The 19066-nt window shown below is 49.8% G+C and overlaps 1 protein-coding gene across 1 annotated transcript in view; it reads right to left on the reverse strand.

Annotated features, from left to right (window-relative positions):
- Nucleotides 1-18691, reverse strand: part of LOC311117260 (slit homolog 2 protein-like) — a gene marked incomplete at both ends in the record, with an annotated part of 70425 nt that extends 51734 nt beyond the window's left edge. The window contains 6 exon segments of the mRNA XM_084192230.1: nucleotides 5977-6143; nucleotides 6964-7107; nucleotides 8514-8657; nucleotides 11453-11527; nucleotides 18542-18548; nucleotides 18551-18691. Coding sequence (XP_084048356.1) covers nucleotides 5977-6143; nucleotides 6964-7107; nucleotides 8514-8657; nucleotides 11453-11527; nucleotides 18542-18548; nucleotides 18551-18691 — 678 coding nt within the window.
- Nucleotides 18692-19066: the final 375 nt, after the last annotated feature.

Here is a 19066-nt window from a genome sequence, read left to right on the forward strand (position 1 = left end):
CCTCCCCTAGAGCATAGTGAGCTGCCGTGGTATAGTGGTCAGTCAGTCCTCCCCTAGAGCATAGTGAGCTGCCGTGGTGTAGTGGTCAGTCAGTCCTCCCCTAGGGCATAGTGAGCTGCCGTGGTGTAGTGGTCTAAACAGTCAGTCCTCCCCTAGAGCACAGTGAGCTGCCGTGGTGTAGTGGTCAGTCAGTCCTCCCCTAGAGCACAGTGAGCTGCCGTGGTGTAGTGGTCAGTCAGTCCTCCCCTAGAGCATAGTGAGCTGCCGTGGTGTAGTGGTCTAAACAGTCAGTCCTCCCCTAGAGCACAGTGAGCTGCCGTGGTGTAGTGGTCAGTCAGTCCTCCCCTAGAGCATAGTGAGCTGCCGTGGTGTAGTGGTCAGTCAGTCCTCCCCTAGAGCACAGTGAGCTGCCGTGGTGTAGTGGTCAGTCAGTCCTCCCCTAGAGCATAGTGAGCTGCCGTAGTGTAGTGGTCAGTCAGTCCTCCCCTAGAGCATAGTGAGCTGCCGTGGTGTAGTGGTCAGTCAGTCCTCCCCTAGAGCACAGTGAGCTGCCGTGGTGTAGTGGTCAGTCAGTCCTCCCCTAGAGCATAGTGAGCTGCCGTGGTATAGTGGTCAGTCAGTCCTCCCCTAGAGCATAGTGAGCTGCCGTGGTGTAGTGGTCAGTCAGTCCTCCCCTAGAGCATACTGAGCTGCCGTGGTGTAGTGGTCAGTCAGTCCTCCCCTAGAGCATAGTGAGCTGCCGTGGTGTAGTGGTCTAAACAGTCAGTCCTCCCCTAGATTATAGTGAGCTGCCGTGGTGTAGTGGTCTAAACAGTCAGTCCTCCCATAGAGCATAGTGAGCTGCCGTGGTGTAGTGGTCAGTCAGTCCTCCCCTAGAGCATAGTGAGCTGCCGTGGTGTAGTGGTCTAAACAGTCAGTCCTCCCCTAGAGCATAGTGAGCTGCCGTGGTGTAGTGGTCAGTCAGTCCTCCCCTAGAGCATAGTGAGCTGCCGTGGTGTAGTGGTCAGTCAGTCCTCCCCTAGAGCACAATGAGCTGCCGTGGTGTAGTGGTCTAAACAGTCAGTCCTCCCCTAGAGCATAGTGAGCTGCCGTGGTGTTGTGGTCAGTCAGTCCTCCCCTAGAGCATAGTGAGCTGCCGTGGTGTAGTGGTCTAAACAGTCAGTCCTCCCCTAGAGCACAGTGAGCTGCCGTGGTGTAGTGGTCAGTCAGTCCTCCCCTAGAGCACAGTGAGCTGCCGTGGTGTAGTGGTCAGTCAGTCCTCCCCTAGAGCACAGTGAGCTGCCGTGGTGTAGTGGTCTAAACAGTCAGTCCTCCCCTAGAGCACAGTGAGCTGCCCTGGTGTAGTGGTCTAAACAGTCAGTCCTCCACTAGAGCACAGTGAGCTGCCGTGGTGTAGTGGTCAGTCAGTCCTCCCCTAGAGCATAGTGAGCTGCCGTGGTGTAGTGGTCTAAACAGTCAGTCCTCCCCTAGAGCACAGTGAGCTGCCGTGGTGTAGTGGTCAGTCAGTCCTCCCCTAGAGCACAGTGAGCTGCCGTGGTGTAGTGGTCAGTCAGTCCTCCCCTAGAGCATAGTAAGCTGCCGTGGTGTAGTGGTCTAAACAGTCAGTCCTCCCCTAGAGCACAGTGAGCTGCCGTGGTGTAGTGGTCAGTCAGTCCTCCCCTAGAGCATAGTGAGCTGCCGTGGTGTAGTGGTCAGTCAGTCCTCCCCTAGAGCATAGTGAGCTGCCGTGGTGTAGTGGTCAGTCAGTCCTCCCCTAGAGCATAGTGAGCTGCCGTGGTGTAGTGGTCAGTCAGTCCTCCCCTAGAGCACAGTGAGCTGCCGTGGTGTAGTGGTCAGTCAGTCCTCCCCTAGAGCATAGTGAGCTGCCGTGGTGTAGTGGTCTAAACAGTCAGTCCTCCCCTAGAGCACAGTGAGCTGCCGTGGTGTAGTGGTCAGTCAGTCCTCCCCTAGAGCATAGTGAGCTGCCGTGGTGTAGTGGTCAGTCAGTCCTCCCCTAGAGCACAGTGAGCTGCCGTGGTGTAGTGGTCAGTCAGTCCTCCCCTAGAGCATAGTGAGCTGCCGTGGTGTAGTGGTCTAAACAGTCAGTCCTCCCCTAGAGCATAGTGAGCTGCCGTGGTGTAGTGGTCAGTCAGTCCTCCCCTAGAGCACAGTGAGCTGCCGTGGTGTAGTGGTCAGTCAGTCCTCCCCTAGAGCATAGTGAGCTGCCGTGGTGTAGTGGTCTAAACAGTCAGTCCTCCCCTAGAGCACAGTGAGCTGCCGTGGTGTAGTGGTCAGTCAGTCCTCCCCTAGAGCACAGTGAGCTGCCGTGGTGTAGTGGTCAGTCAGTCCTCCCCTAGAGCACAGTGAGCTGCCGTGGTGTAGTGGTCTAAACAGTCAGTCCTCCCCTAGAGCACAGTGAGCTGCCGTGGTGTAGTGGTCAGTCAGTCCTCCCCTAGAGCACAGTGAGCTGCCGTGGTGTAGTGGTCAGTCAGTCCTCCCCTAGAGCACAGTGAGCTGCCGTGGTGTAGTGGTCAGTCAGTCCTCCCCTAGAGCACAGTGAGCTGCCGTGGTGTAGTGGTCAGTCAGTCCTCCCCTAGAGCATAGTAAGCTGCCGTGGTGTAGTGGTCTAAACAGTCAGTCCTCCCCTAGAGCACAGTGAGCTGCCGTGGTGTAGTGGTCAGTCAGTCCTCCCCTAGAGCATAGTGAGCTGCCGTGGTGTAGTGGTCAGTCAGTCCTCCCCTAGAGCATAGTGAGCTGCCGTGGTGTAGTGGTCAGTCAGTCCTCCCCTAGAGCATAGTGAGCTGCCGTGGTGTAGTGGTCAGTCAGTCCTCCCCTAGAGCACAGTGAGCTGCCGTGGTGTAGTGGTCAGTCAGTCCTCCCCTAGAGCATAGTGAGCTGCCGTGGTGTAGTGGTCTAAACAGTCAGTCCTCCCCTAGAGCACAGTGAGCTGCCGTGGTGTAGTGGTCAGTCAGTCCTCCCCTAGAGCATAGTGAGCTGCCGTGGTGTAGTGGTCTAAACAGTCAGTCCTCCCCTAGAGCATAGTGAGCTGCCGTGGTGTAGTGGTCTAAACAGTCAGTCCTCCCCTAGAGCATAGTGAGCTGCCGTGGTGTAGTGGTCTAAACAGTCAGTCCTCCCCTAGAGCACAGTGAGCTGCCGTGGTGTAGTGGTCAGTCAGTCCTCCCCTAGAGCATAGTGAGCTGCCGTGGTATAGTGGTCAGTCAGTCCTCCCCTAGAGCATAGTGAGCTGCCGTGGTGTAGTGGTCAGTCAGTCCTCCCCTAGGGCATAGTGAGCTGCCGTGGTGTAGTGGTCTAAACAGTCAGTCCTCCCCTAGAGCACAGTGAGCTGCCGTGGTGTAGTGGTCAGTCAGTCCTCCCCTAGAGCACAGTGAGCTGCCGTGGTGTAGTGGTCAGTCAGTCCTCCCCTAGAGCATAGTGAGCTGCCGTGGTGTAGTGGTCTAAACAGTCAGTCCTCCCCTAGAGCACAGTGAGCTGCCGTGGTGTAGTGGTCAGTCAGTCCTCCCCTAGAGCATAGTGAGCTGCCGTGGTGTAGTGGTCAGTCAGTCCTCCCCTAGAGCACAGTGAGCTGCCGTGGTGTAGTGGTCAGTCAGTCCTCCCCTAGAGCATAGTGAGCTGCCGTGGTGTAGTGGTCAGTCAGTCCTCCCCTAGAGCATAGTGAGCTGCCGTGGTGTAGTGGTCAGTCAGTCCTCCCCTAGAGCACAGTGAGCTGCCGTGGTGTAGTGGTCAGTCAGTCCTCCCCTAGAGCATAGTGAGCTGCCGTGGTGTAGTGGTCAGTCAGTCCTCCCCTAGAGCACAGTGAGCTGCCGTGGTGTAGTGGTCAGTCAGTCCTCCCCTAGAGCACAGTGAGCTGCCGTGGTGTAGTGGTCTAAACAGTCAGTCCTCCCCTAGAGCACAGTGAGCTGCCGTGGTGTAGTGGTCAGTCAGTCCTCCCCTAGAGCATAGTGAGCTGTTGGGTGTAGTGGTCAGTCAGTCCTCCCCTAGAGCATAGTGAGCTGCCGTGGTGTAGTGGTCAGTCAGTCCTCCCCTAGAGCATAGTGAGCTGCCGTGGTGTAGTGGTCTAAACAGTCAGTCCTCCCCTAGATTATAGTGAGCTGCCGTGGTGTAGTGGTCTAAACAGTCAGTCCTCCCATAGAGCATAGTGAGCTGCCGTGGTGTAGTGGTCAGTCAGTCCTCCCCTAGAGCATAGTGAGCTGCCGTGGTGTAGTGGTCTAAACAGTCAGTCCTCCCCTAGAGCATAGTGAGCTGCCGTGGTGTAGTGGTCAGTCAGTCCTCCCCTAGAGCATAGTGAGCTGCCGTGGTGTAGTGGTCAGTCAGTCCTCCCCTAGAGCACAATGAGCTGCCGTGGTGTAGTGGTCTAAACAGTCAGTCCTCCCCTAGAGCATAGTGAGCTGCCGTGGTGTAGTGGTCAGTCAGTCCTCCCCTAGAGCATAGTGAGCTGCCGTGGTGTAGTGGTCTAAACAGTCAGTCCTCCCCTAGAGCACAGTGAGCTGCCGTGGTGTAGTGGTCAGTCAGTCCTCCCCTAGAGCACAGTGAGCTGCCGTGGTGTAGTGGTCAGTCAGTCCTCCCCTAGAGCACAGTGAGCTGCCGTGGTGTAGTGGTCAGTCAGTCCTCCCCTAGAGCATAGTGAGCTGCCGTGGTGTAGTGGTCTAAACAGTCAGTCCTCCCCTAGAGCACAGTGAGCTGCCGTGGTGTAGTGGTCAGTCAGTCCTCCCCTAGAGCATAGTGAGCTGCCGTGGTGTAGTGGTCAGTCAGTCCTCCCCTAGAGCATAGTGAGCTGCCGTGGTGTAGTGGTCAGTCAGTCCTCCCCTAGAGCATAGTGAGCTGCCGTGGTGTAGTGGTCAGTCAGTCCTCCCCTAGAGCACAGTGAGCTGCCGTGGTGTAGTGGTCAGTCAGTCCTCCCCTAGAGCACAGTGAGCTGCCGTGGTGTAGTGGTCAGTCAGTCCTCCCCTAGAGCACAGTGAGCTGCCGTGGTGTAGTGGTCTAAACAGTCAGTCCTCCCCTAGAGCACAGTGAGCTGCCGTGGTGTAGTGGTCAGTCAGTCCTCCCCTAGAGCACAGTGAGCTGCCGTGGTGTAGTGGTCTAAACAGTCAGTCCTCCCCTAGAGCACAGTGAGCTGCCGTTGTGTAGTGGTCTAAACAGTCAGTCCTCCCCTAGAGCACAGTGAGCTGCCGTGGTGTAGTGGTCTAAACAGTCAGTCCTCCCCTAGAGCATAGTGAGCTGCCGTGGTGTAGTGGTCTAAACAGTCAGTCCTCCCCTAGAGCACAGTGAGCTGCCGTGGTGTAGTGGTCAGTCAGTCCTCCCCTAGAGCACAGTGAGCTGCCGTGGTGTAGTGGTCAGTCAGTCCTCCCCTAGAGCACAGTGAGCTGCCGTGGTGTAGTGGTCTAAACAGTCAGTCCTCCCCTAGAGCACATGAGCTGCCGTGGTGTAGTGGTCAGTCAGTCCTCCCCTAGAGCATAGTGAGCTGCCGTGGTGTAGTGGTCAGTCAGTCCTCCCCTAGAGCACAGTGAGCTGCCGTGGTGTAGTGGTCTAAACAGTCAGTCCTCCCCTAGAGCACAGTGAGCTGCCGTGGTGTAGTGGTCTAAACAGTCAGTCCTCCCCTAGAGCACAGTGAGCTGCCGTGGTATAGTGGTCAGTCAGTCCTCCCCTAGAGCACAGTGAGCTGCCGTGGTGTAGTGGTCTAAACAGTCAGTCCTCCCCTAGAGCACAGTGAGCTGCCGTGGTGTAGTGGTCAGTCAGTCCTCCAGCCCTGAAACGTTGCCGCCATCGTTGGTTGGTTGTTTTTTTCCTCGCTGAAGAAGTCATATATCGTTGTCCTCAGGACCTTTTCAAATGTCCCAAATCTAATGCTATTTCTAGTGACCAGGCTGATCACTATGTGTGTGTATGTGTGTGTGTGTGTGTGTGTGTGTGTGTGTGTGTGTGTGTGTGTGTGTGTGTGTGTGTGTGTGTGTGTGTGTGTGTGTGTGTGTGTGTGTGTACCGTCGTCGCAGGTGAAGTCCTGTCCGGCTACATCCTGTATAGGGATCTCTTTCAGGAAGTAGGGGTTCTGACAGCGGGGGTTGCCCGTGACGATACGCTTCCTCCTCAACCAATCCCCAAGCCATGCCAGGTGGCAGTTACAGTTGAAGGGATTGGCCAGCAGGTTCCTGGAATATACACAGGAGAGGTCAGTTACAGTTGAAGGGATTGGCCGGCTGGTTCCTGGAATATACACAGGAGAGGTCAGTTACAGTTGAAGGGATTGGCCGGCTGGTTCCTGGAATATACACAGGAGAGGTCAGTTACAGTTGAAGGGATTGGCCGGCTGGTTCCTAGAATATACACAGGAGAGGTCAGTTACAGTTGAAGGGATTGGCCGGCTGGTTCCTGGAACATACACAGGAGAGGTCAGTTACAGTTGAAGGGATTGGCCGGCTGGTTCCTGGAATATACACAGGAGAGGTCAGTTACAGTTGAAGCGATTGGCCAGCAGGTTCCTGGAATATACACAGGAGAGGTCAGTTACAGTTGAAGGGATTGGCCGGCTGGTTCCTGGAATATACACAGGAGAGGTCAGTTACAGTTGAAGGGATTGGCCGGCTGGTTCCTGGAACATACACAGGAGAGGTCAGTTACAGTTGAAGGGATTGGCCAGCAGGTTCCTGGAATATACACAGGAGAGGTCAGTTACAGTTGAAGGGATTGGCCGGCTGGTTCCTGGAATATACACAGGAGAGGTCAGTTACAGTTGAAGGGATTGGCCGGCAGGTTGCTGGAATATACACAGGAGAGGTCAGTTACAGTTGAAGGGATTGGCCGGCTGGTTCCTGCAATATACACAGGAGAGGTCAGTTACAGTTGAAGGGATTGGCCGGCTGGTTCCTGGAATATACACAGGAGAGGTCAGTTACAGTTGAAGGGATTGGCCGGCTGGTTCCTGGAACAGGAAGAGGTCAGAACAGAGGGGGGGAGGGCGTGTGTACTCACAGTGTGGACAGGGCGTGCAGCGTGTCGAAGGCTCCCGGGGTCATAGAGGTGATCAGGTTGTCGTAGAGTGACAGCAGTCTGACAGAACTCAGACCCACAAAGCTGCTGTTACTGACACAGCTAATACGGTTACTCCTCAACATACTAGAGAGAGGGGGAGGGTGAGAGAGAGAGAGAGAGAGAGAGGGGGAGAGAGAGAGAGAGAGAGAGGGGGGAGAGAGAGAGAGAGGGGGGGAGAGAGAGAGGGGGAGAGAGCGTGAGAGAGAGAGATAGAGAGAGAGAGAGAGAGAGAGAGTAAGAGAGAGAGAGAGGTAAAGAGAGAGAGAGGGAGGGGGAGGGAGAGAGAGAGAGAGAGGGATAGAGAGAGAGGGAGAGAGAGAGAGAGAGAGAGAGAGAGAGAAAGGGGAGAGAAGGGGGGAGGGGGATGGGTGAGGGGAGGAGAGAGAAAGAGAGATGCAGACAATAATTAAATGAAAAAGGGATACCAGCTGAAATAAGACATTCAGTAAGGGATCTTAACCGCATCAACTGAGAGACTGCATTTACGGTATGTGTAAGTGGTCTCAGGTGTGTGTGTGTCTCAGGTGTGTGTGTCTCAGTGTGTGTGTCTCAGTGTGTGTGTGTCTCAGTGTGTGTGTGTCTCAGTGTGTGTGTGTCTCAGGTGTGTGTGTGTCTCAGTGTGTGTGTGTCTCAGGTGTGTGTGTCTCAGTGTGTGTGTGTCTCAGTGTGTGTGTGTCTCAGTGTGTGTGTGTGTCAGTGTGTGTGTGTGTCAGTGTGTGTGTCTCAGTGTGTGTGTGTCTCAGTGTGTGTGTGTGTGTCTCAGTGTGTGTGTGTGTCAGTGTGTGTGTGTCTCAGTGTGTGTGTGTGTCTCAGTGTGTGTGTGTCTCAGTGTGTGTGTGTCTCAGTGTGTGTGTGTCTCAGTGTGTGTGTGTGTCTCAGTGTGTGTGTGTCTCAGTGTGTGTGTCTCAGTGTGTGTGTCTCAGTGTGTGTGTGTGTCTCAGTGTGTGTGTGTCTCAGTGTGTGTGTGTGTCTCAGTGTGTGTGTGTGTCTCAGTGTGTGTGTGTCTCAGTGTGTGTGTGTCTCAGTGTGTGTGTGTCTCAGTGTGTGTGTGTCTCAGTGTGTGTGTGTCTCAGTGTGTGTGTGTCTCAGTGTGTGTGTGTCTCAGTGTGTGTGTCTCAGTGTGTGTGTGTCTCAGTGTGTGTGTTTCTCAGTGTGTGTGTGTCTCAGTGTGTGTGTGTCTCAGTGTGTGTGTTTCTCAGTGTGTGTGTGTCTCAGTGTGTGTGTGTCTCAGTGTGTGTGTGTCTCAGTGTGTGTGTGTCAGTGTGTGTGTGTCAGTGTGTGTGTGTCAGTGTGTGTGTCTCAGTGTGTGTGTGTCAGTGTGTGTGTGTCTCAGTGTGTGTGTGTCTCAGTGTGTGTGTGTCAGTGTGTGTGTGTCTCAGTGTGTGTGTATCTCAGTGTGTGTGTCTCAGTGTGTGTGTGTCTCAGTGTGTGTGTGTCTCAGTGTGTGTGTGTCAGTGTGTGTGTGTCTCAGTGTGTGTGTGTGTACCCACAGTGTGCGGAGTCCGTTGAGGCCCTGTAGCATGCGGTAGTGGATATTTTCCAGTCTGTTAGAAGTCAGGATCAACTCGTTGACTCCCGTCGCTCCCTCAAACGTCCCCTCCTCTATGTCACTGATACGGTTGTTACTAAGGTTACTATGGAGAGAGAGAGATAGGGTTGTTACTAAGGTTACTATGGAGAGAGAGATAGGGTTGTTACTAAGGTTACTATGGAGAGAGAGAGATACGGTTGTTACTAAGGTTACTATGGAGAGAGAGAGATACGGTTGTTACTAGGGTTACTATGGAGAGAGAGAGATAGGGTTGTTACCCTGGTTACTATGGAGATAGATAGATACGGTTGTTACTAAGGTTACTATGGAGAGAGAGAGAGGAAAGGTTTTCAAACTGACTGATTGGAAAAGACCATGATGTTAACATACAATCAGAGATAGATGGGTGGTGTTTAATGGAGTTGAAGGATGGGACTAATGACAACTAACAACAACTAATAACAACAAGATAACTAATGTAAAGCATACTGTGTCCATAATAAGTATATAGGTTATAGGTTGAGAGCTTTTGTGAAAGAGCACAGTTAGAAAGATATGGCATATAGAAGCAAACCGGATGGACATCATGAAAATGATCGGAGAGGTTGAGGGTAGAGGAAGAAGTTCAGGAGAAAGAACAAACAAAATAGAATTATTGTAAAATTGACTGTGTCCGTAAAATGTATATAGTATGTATAAGCTGGAAGTAGAGGCTTAAGCGTTGTTGTTCACTAGTTTACTCCAAGTAGGGAAGGGGTGGTGGGGTTGGAAAGTAATAAAGGGAAATATATTTTTTAAAAGGATATGTATATATACAGTATGTATGTATATGTATTTATATGTATGTATGTACAATTCTTTCCAGAGCTGTATATATATATATATATATATATAATATATATATATATATATATATATATATATATATATATATATATATATATATACACACATATACATATGTATACTTATATATATATATATATATATATATATATATATATATATACAGCTCTGGAAAGAATTAAGAGACCACAGCATATTTTTCTTAAATCAGCATCTCTACATGTATGACAGCCATTCCATTCCAGTGTCTGTTGAATTCCAACACAGGCACACCTCATTCTACTGAATTAGGTACTGATTAGGTGATCACCTGAACCAAATCTTATTTAACGAGGAAAAGTATAAAAACCACTGCTGTGGTCATCACTATCCTCTTGCAATAGGACCAGCTGGATGGCAAAAACAGTGCTAATAGTACCTCAAAAGTAATATTAATCAAAAAATAACTATTGACCATGCCAAAAGAGTTGAAAAGGAAAGTTTTGAGTGAGGAAAAGAAGGGTTCAATTCTGGCTTTACTGGCAGAGGGATACAGTGAGCGTCAGGTTGCTTCCATCCTTAAAATTTCAAAGACGGCGGTTCATAAGAACAAGGTCAAGCAGCAGACATTGGGGACAACAAAGCTACAGACCGGCAGAGGGCGAAAACTACTCTCTAATGACCGGGATGACCACCAACTCATTCGAATGTCACTCAACAACCGTAGGATGACATCAAGTGACCTACAAAAAGAATGTCAAACGGCAGCTGGGGTTGAAGTGCACGGCGAGGACGGTTCGAAACAGGCTCCTAGGGGCAGGGCTGAAGTCGTGCAAAGCTAGAAAAAAGCCCTTCATCAATGAGAAGCAAAGAAGAGCCAGGCTGAGGTTTGCAAAAGACCATAAGGATTGGACCGTAGAGGACTGGAGTAAGGTCATCTTCTCTGATGAGTCCAATTTTCAGCTTTGCCCAACACCTGGTCGTCTAATGGTTAGACGGAGACCTGGAGAGGCCTACAAGCCACAGCGTCTCGCAACCACTGTGAAATTTGGTGGAGGATCAGTGATGATCTGGGGGTGCTTCAGCAATGCTGGAATCGGGCAGATTTGTCTTTGTGAAGGACGCATGAATCAAGCCACGTACAAGGTTGTCCTGGAAGAAAATGTCCTTCCTTTCGCTCTGACATTGTTCCCCAACTCTGAGGATTGGTTTTTCCAGCAGGACAATGCGCCATGCCACACAGCCAGGTCAATCAAGGTGTGGATGGAGGACCACCAGATCAAGACCCTGTCATGGCCAGCCCAATCTCCAGACCTGAACCCCATTTGAAAACTTCTGGAATGTGATCGAGAGGAAGATGGATGGTCACAAGCCATCAAACAAAGCCGAGCTGCTTGAATTTCTGCGCCAGGAGTGGCATAAAGTCACCCAACATCAATGTGAAAGACTGGTGGAGAGCATGCCAAGACGCATGAAAGCTGGGATTGAAAATCAGGGTTATTCCACCAAATATTGGATTTCTGAACTCGTTCTAAGTTAAAACATTAGTATTGGGTTGTTTTAAAAATGAACATGATCTTATTTTCTTTGCATTATTCGAGGTCTGACAACACTGCATATTTTTTTGTTATTTTTGACCAGTTGTCATTTTCTGCTAATAAATGCTCTAAATGAAAATATTCTTATTTGGAATTTGGGTGAAATGTTGCCAGTAGTTTATAGAATAAAACAAAAATGTTAATTTTACCCAAACACATCCCTATGAATAGTAAAACCAGAGAAACTGACAATTATGCAGTGGTCTCTTAATTATTTCCAGAGGTGTATATATTTGCGAGAAAAAAAAAAAACATATGGGGGATTGGAAGTGATGCAGACAATTACATTGATGGAAGTTACAATCTATCTGCAATATTAAAGCTGATTTACCCTGTAAAAAAAATATTTAAAAAAACAAAAAACTAAACCAAAAACATACAATCAACATACACCTTGGTTTATATTTGACTGAGATGTAAACTTGGTGTTTAACCGAATGAACCCTTGAAACCATTGACTGGCTGAGTTACTTACATCTTCTTAAGCTGAGGAAGCCTCTTAAAGAACCCTGTCGCCTCCAGCACTGTAAACTCATTGTTGTTCAGACGACTAGAGAGACACAGAGGGAGGAAAGGGAGGAGAGAGAGAGGTAGGGAAGAAGGAAGAGAGGGAGGGAGACAGAGAGAGAGGTAGGGAAGAAGGAAGAGAGGGAGGGAGACAGAGAGAGAGCGAGGGGGAGAGGGAGGAAAGGAAGGAGAGAGAGAGGTAGGGAAGAAGGAAGAGAGGGAGGGAGACAGAGAGAGAGGTAGGGAAGAAGGAAGAGAGGGAGGGAGACAGAGAGAGAGGTAAGGAAGAAGGAAGAGAGGGAGGGAGACAGAGAGAGAGCGAGGGGGAGAGGGAGGAAAGGGAGGAGAGAGAGAGGTAGGGAAGAAGGAAGAGAGGGAGGGAGACAGAGAGAGAGGTAGGGAAGAAGGAAGAGAGGGAGGGAGACAGAGAGAGAGGTAGGGAAGAAGGAAGAGAGGGAGGGAGACAGAGAGAGAGGTAGGGAAGAAGGAAGAGAGGGAGGGAGACAGAGAGAGAGAGGTAGGGAAGAAGGAAGAGAGGGAGGGAGACAGAGAGAGAGGTAGGGAAGAAGGAAGAGAGGGAGGGAGACAGAGAGAGAGGTAGGGAAGAAGGAAGAGAGGGAGGGAGACAGAGAGAGAGGTAGGGAAGAAGGAAGAGAGGGAGGGAGACAGAGGGAGAGGTAGGGAAGAAGGAAGAGAGGGAGGGAGACAGAGAGAGAGGTAGGGAAGAAGGAAGAGAGGGAGGGAGACAGAGGGAGAGGTAGGGAAGAAGGAAGAGAGGGAGGGAGACAGAGAGAGAGGTAGGGAAGAAGGAAGAGAGGGAGGGAGACAGAGAGAGAGATAGGGAAGAAGGAAGAGAGGGAGGGAGACAGAGAGAGAGGTAGGGAAGAAGGAAGAGAGGGAGGGAGACAGAGAGAGAGTTAGGGAAGAAGGAAGAGAGGGAGGGAGACAGAGAGAGAGGTAGGGAAGAAGGAAGAGAGGGAGGGAGACAGAGAGAGAGGTAGGGAAGAAGGAAGAGAGGGAGGGAGACAGAGAGAGAGGTAGGGAAGAAGGAAGAGAGGGAGGAAAGGAAGGAGAGAGAGAGGTAGGGAAGAAGGAAGAGAGGGAGGGAGACAGAGAGAGAGGTAGGGAAGAAGGAAGAGAGGGAGGGAGACAGAGAGAGAGGTAGGGAAGAAGGAAGAGAGGGAGGGAGACAGAGAGAGAGAGGTAGGGAAGAAGGAAGAGAGGGAGGGAGACAGAGAGAGAGGTAGGGAAGAAGGAAGAGAGGGAGGGAGACAGAGAGAGAGGTAGGGAAGAAGGAAGAGAGGGAGGGAGACAGAGAGAGAGGTAGGGAAGAAGGAAGAGAGGGAGGGAGACAGAGGGAGAGGTAGGGAAGAAGGAAGAGAGGGAGGGAGACAGAGAGAGAGGTAGGGAAGAAGGAAGAGAGGGAGGGAGACAGAGGGAGAGGTAGGGAAGAAGGAAGAGAGGGAGGGAGACAGAGAGAGAGGTAGGGAAGAAGGAAGAGAGGGAGGGAGACAGAGAGAGAGATAGGGAAGAAGGAAGAGAGGGAGGGAGACAGAGAGAGAGGTAGGGAAGAAGGAAGAGAGGGAGGGAGACAGAGAGAGAGGTAGGGAAGAAGGAAGAGAGGGAGGGAGACAGAGAGAGAGGTAGGGAAGAAGGAAGAGAGGGAGGGAGACAGAGAGAGAGGTAGGGAAGAAGGAAGAGAGGGAGGGAGACAGAGAGAGAGGTAGGGAAGAAGGAAGAGAGGGAGGGAGACAGAGAGAGAGGTATGAAAGAAGGAAGAGAGGGAGGGAGACAGAGAGAGAGAGGTAGGGAAGAAGGAAGAGAGGGAGGGAGACAGAGAGAGAGGTAGGGAAGAAGGAAGAGAGGGAGGGAGACAGAGGGAGAGGTAGGGAAGAAGGAAGAGAGGGAGGGAGACAGAGAGAGAGGTAGGGGGAGAGGGAGGAAAGGAAGGAGAGAGAGAGGTAGGGAAGAAGGAAGAGAGGGAGGGAGACAGAGGGAGAGGTAGGGAAGAAGGAAGAGAGGGAGGGAGACAGAGAGAGAGGTAGGGAAGAAGGAAGAGAGGGAGGGAGACAGAGAGAGAGGTAGGGAAGAAGGAAGAGAGGGAGGGAGACAGAGAGAGAGGTAGGGAAGAAGGAAGAGAGGGAGGGAGACAGAGAGAGAGGTAGGGAAGAAGGAAGAGAGGGAGGGAGACAGAGAGAGAGGTAGGGAAGAAGGAAGAGAGGGAGGGAGACAGAGAGAGAGGTAGGGGGAGAGGGAGGAAAGGAAGGAGAGAGAGAGAGGTAGGGAAGAAGGAAGAGAGGGAGGGAGACAGAGAGAGAGGTAGGGAAGAAGGAAGAGAGGGAGGGAGACAGAGAGAGAGGTAGGGAAGAAGGAAGAGAGGGAGGGAGACAGAGAGAGAGGTAGGGAAGAAGGAAGAGAGGGAGGGAGACAGAGAGAGAGCGAGGGGGAGAGGGAACAAGAGAGAGGGGGGGAGAGGAGAAGAGTGAATGAAGAACACAGAGATGACAAGTTGTACTCTCAGTCTCTCAGTCTGTCAGTCTGTCAGTCTCTCAGTCTCTCAGTCTGTCGGTCTCTCAGTCTGTCAGTCTCTAAGTCTGTCGGTCTCTCAGTCTGTCAGTCTCTCAGTCTCTCAGTCTGTCGGTCTCTCAGTCTGTCAGTCTCTAAGTCTGTCAGTCTCTAAGTCTGTCAGTCCCTCAGTCTGTCGGTCTCTCAGTCTGTCAGTCTCTAAGTCTGTCAGTCTCTAAGTCTGTCAGTCCCTCAGTCTGTCAGTCGGTTGGTCTGTCAGTCTGTCGGTCTCTCAGTCTGTCGGTCTCTCAGTCTGTCAGTCTCTCATTCTCTCAGTCTCTCAGTCCCTCGGTCTGTCAGTCTCTCGGTCTGTCGGTCTCTCAGTCTGTCAGACTGTCAGACTGTCAGTCTGTCAGTCTCTCAGTCTCTCAGTCTCTCAGTCTGTCAGTCTGTCAGTCTGTCAGTCTGTCAGTCTCTCAGTCTCTCAGTCTGTCAGTCTGTCAGTCTGTCGGTCTGTCGGTCTCTCAGTCTCTCAGTCTCTCAGTCTGTCAGTCTGTCAGTCTATGAATGTGTGGTATCTCCTAACTCACAGTTCCTGAATGTGTGATATCTCCTAACTCACAGTTCCTGAATGTGTGGTATCTCCTAACTCACAGTTCCTGAATGTGTGGTATCTCCTAACTCACAGTTCCTGAATGTGTGGTATCTCCTAACTCACAGTTCCTGAATGTGTGGTATCTCCTAACTCACAGTTCCTGAATGTGTGGTATCTCCTAACTCACAGTTCCTGAATGTTTGGTATCTCCTAACTCACAGTTCCTGAATGTGTGATATCTCCTAACTCACAGTTCCTGAATGTGTGGTATCTCCTAACTCACAGTTCCTGAATGTGTGATATCTCCTAACTCACAGTTCCTGAATGTGTGGTATCTCCTAACTCACAGTTCCTGAATGTGTGGTATCTCCTAACTCACAGTTCCTGAATGTGTGGTATCTCCTAACTCACAGTTCCTGAATGTGTGGTATCTCCTAACTCACAGTTCCTGAATGTGTGGTATCTCCTAACTCACAGTTCCTGAATGTGTGATATCTCCTAACTCACAGTTCCTGAATGTGTGATATCTCCTAACTCACAGTTCCTGAATGTGTGGTATCTCCTAACTCACAGTTCCTGAATGTGTGGTATCTCCTAACTCACAGTTCCTGAATGTGTGATATCTCCTAACTCACAGTTCCTGAATGTGTGGTATCTCCTAACTCACAGTTCCTGAATGTGTGGTATCTCCTAACTCACAGTTCCTGAATGTGTGATATCTCCTAACTCACAGTTCCTGAATGTGTGGTATCTCCTAACTCACAGTTCCTGAATGTGTGGTATCTCCTAACTCACAGTTCCTGAATGTGTGGTATCTCCTAACTCACAGTTCCTGAATGTGTGGTATCTCTTAACTCACAGTTCCTGAATGTGTGATATCTCCTAACTCACAGTTCCTGAATGTGTGGTATCTCCTAACTCACAGTTCCTGAATGTGTGGTATCTCCTAACTCACAGTTCCTGAATGTGTGGTATCTCCTAACTCACAGTTCCTGAATGTGTGATATCTCCTAACTCACAGTTCCTGAATGTGTGGTATCTCCTAACTCACAGTTCCTGAATGTGTGATATCTCCTAACTCACAGTTCCTGAATGTGTGGTATCTCCTAACTCACAGTTCCTGAATGTGTGGTATCTCCTAACTCACAGTTCCTGGATGTGTGGTATCTCCTAACTCACAGTTCCTGAATGTGTGGTATCTCCTAACTCACAGTTCCTGAATGTGTGATATCTCCTAACTCACAGTTCCTGAATGTGTGGTATCTCCTAACTCACAGTTCCTGAATGTGTGGTATCTCCTAACTCACAGTTCCTGAATGTGTGGTATCTCCTAACTCACAGTTCCTGAATGTGTGATATCTCCTAACTCACAGTTCCTGAATGTGTGATATCTCCTAACTCACAGTTCCTGAATGTGTGGTATCTCCTAACTCACAGTTCCTGAATGTGTGATATCTCCTAACTCACAGTTCCTGAATGTGTGGTATCTCCTAACTCACAGTTCCTGAATGTGTGGTATCTCCTAACTCACAGTTCCTGAATGTGTGGTATCTCCTAACTCACAGTTCCTGAATGTGTGGTATCTCCTAACTCACAGTTCCTGAATGTGTGGTATCTCCTAACTCACAGTTCCTGAATGTGTGATATCTCCTAACTCACAGTTCCTGAATGTGTGATATCTCCTAACTCACAGTTCCTGAATGTGTGGTATCTCCTAACTCACAGTTCCTGAATGTGTGGTATCTCCTAACTCACAGTTCCTGAATGTGTGATATCTCCTAACTCACAGTTCCTGAATGTGTGGTATCTCCTAACTCACAGTTCCTGAATGTGTGGTATCTCCTAACTCACAGTTCCTGAATGTGTGATATCTCCTAACTCACAGTTCCTGAATGTGTGGTATCTCCTAACTCACAGTTCCTGAATGTGTGGTATCTCCTAACTCACAGTTCCTGAATGTGTGGTATCTCCTAACTCACAGTTCCTGAATGTGTGGTATCTCCTAACTCACAGTTCCTGAATGTGTGATATCTCCTAACTCACAGTTCCTGAATGTGTGGTATCTCCTAACTCACAGTTCCTGAATGTGTGGTATCTCCTAACTCACAGTTCCTGAATGTGTGGTATCTCCTAACTCACAGTTCCTGAATGTGTGGTATCTCCTAACTCACAGTTCCTGAATGTGTGGTATCTCCTAACTCACAGTTCCTGAATGTGTGGTATCTCCTAACTCACAGTTCCTGAATGTGTGATATCTCCTAACTCACAGTTCCTGAATGTGTGATATCTCCTAACTCACAGTTCCTGAATGTGTGGTATCTCCTAACTCACAGTTCCTGAATGTGTGATATCTCCTAACTCACAGTTCCTGAATGTGTGGTATCTCCTAACTCACAGTTCCTGAATGTGTGGTATCTCCTAACTCACAGTTCCTGAATGTGTGGTATCTCCTAACTCACAGTTCCTGAATGTGTGGTATCTCCTAACTCACAGTTCCTGAATGTGTGGTATCTCCTAACTCACAGTTCCTGAATGTGTGATATCTCCTAACTCACAGTTCCTGAATGTGTGATATCTCCTAACTCACAGTTCCTGAATGTGTGGTATCTCCTAACTCACAGTTCCTGAATGTGTGGTATCTCCTAACTCACAGTTCCTGAATGTGTGATATCTCCTAACTCACAGTTCCTGAATGTGTGGTATCTCCTAACTCACAGTTCCTGAATGTGTGGTATCTCCTAACTCACAGTTCCTGAATGTGTGGTATCTCCTAACTCACAGTTCCTGAATGTGTGGTATCTCCTAACTCACAGTTCCTGAATGTGTGGTATCTCCTAACTCACAGTTCCTGAATGTGTGGTATCTCCTAACTCACAGTTCCTGAATGTGTGGTATCTCCTAACTCACAGTTCCTGAATGTGTGATATCTCCTAACTCACAGTTCCTGAATGTGTGGTATCTCCTAACTCACAGTTCCTGAATGTGTGGTATCTCCTAACTCACAGTTCCTGAATGTGTGGTATCTCCTAACTCACAGTTCTGAATGTGTGGTATCTCCTAACTCACAGTTCCTGAATGTGTGGTATCTCCTAACTCACAGTTCCTGAATGTGTGGTATCTCCTAACTCACAGTTCCTGAATGTGTGGTATCTCCTAACTCACAGTTCCTGAATGTGTGGTATCTCCTAACTCACAGTTCCTGAATGTGTGGTATCTCCTAACTCACAGTTCCTGAATGTGTGGTATCTCCTAACTCACAGTTCCTGAATGTGTGATATCTCCTAACTCACAGTTCCTGAATGTGTGGTATCTCCTAACTCACAGTTCCTGAATGTGTGGTATCTCCTAACTCACAGTTCCTGAATGTGTGGTATCTCCTAACTCACAGTTCCTGAATGTGTGGTATCTCCTAACTCACAGTTCCTGAATGTGTGGTATCTCCTAACTCACAGTTCCTGAATGTGTGATCTCCTAACTCACAGTTCCTGAATGTGTGTATCTCCTAACTCACAGTTCCTGAATGTGTGGTATCTCCTAACTCACAGTTCTGAATGTGTGGTATCTCCTAACTCACAGTTCCTGAATGTGTGGTATCTCCTAACTCACAGTTCCTGAATGTGTGGTATCTCCTAACTCACAGTTCCTGAATGTGTGGTATCTCCTAACTCACAGTTCCTGAATGTGTGGTATCTCCTAACTCACAGTTCCTGAATGTGTGGTATCTCCTAACTCACAGTTCCTGAATGTGTGATATCTCCTAACTCACAGTTCCTGAATGTGTGGTATCTCCTAACTCACAGTTCTGAATGTGTGGTATCTCCTAACTCACAGTTCCTGAATGTGTGGTATCTCCTAACTCACAGTTCCTGAATGTGTGGTATCTCCTAACTCACAGTTCCTGAATGTGTGGTATCTCCTAACTCACAGTTCCTGAATGTGTGGTATCTCCTAACTCACAGTTCTGTGTGTACTGAGGGATGTGGTCAGGTATCTTGGTCAGCTTCTGGTTGGAACAGTCAACCGTGGTCCCTTCACACCGACACTTCTCAGGACAGGCAAGGTCAGCAAAACAGTCTCCTCCCAGCTTACTGCGGTAGTCCTCCGTACCTACAGGACCAACCACAGCGAGACCGTTACAGACTGCAACAAGACGGTTACAGACCAACACTCAAACATGACTGCAACACAACCATTACACACACACGGGGGGACAGATAGCTGCACACGGGGACACAGAGACACACACACACGCACGCACCAACACAACAAGGCACGCACACACACACACACACACACACACACACACACACACACACACACACACACACACACACACACACACACACACACACAGAGGGACTAGCTAGGAGGCCGTCTGTCGTGTCTTGTCATGCTGAGGTGTCTGCAGGTCGTTCCATGGCGCTTGACACAACCATGTTTACCTAGATACCTGCCATCACATGGTTAGATCAAGCACATAGG

This window comes from Coregonus lavaretus (assembly GCF_964263955.1).
Source record: "Coregonus lavaretus genome assembly, contig: HAP1_SCAFFOLD_2944, whole genome shotgun sequence".
Lineage (NCBI taxonomy): Eukaryota > Metazoa > Chordata > Actinopteri > Salmoniformes > Salmonidae > Coregonus > Coregonus lavaretus.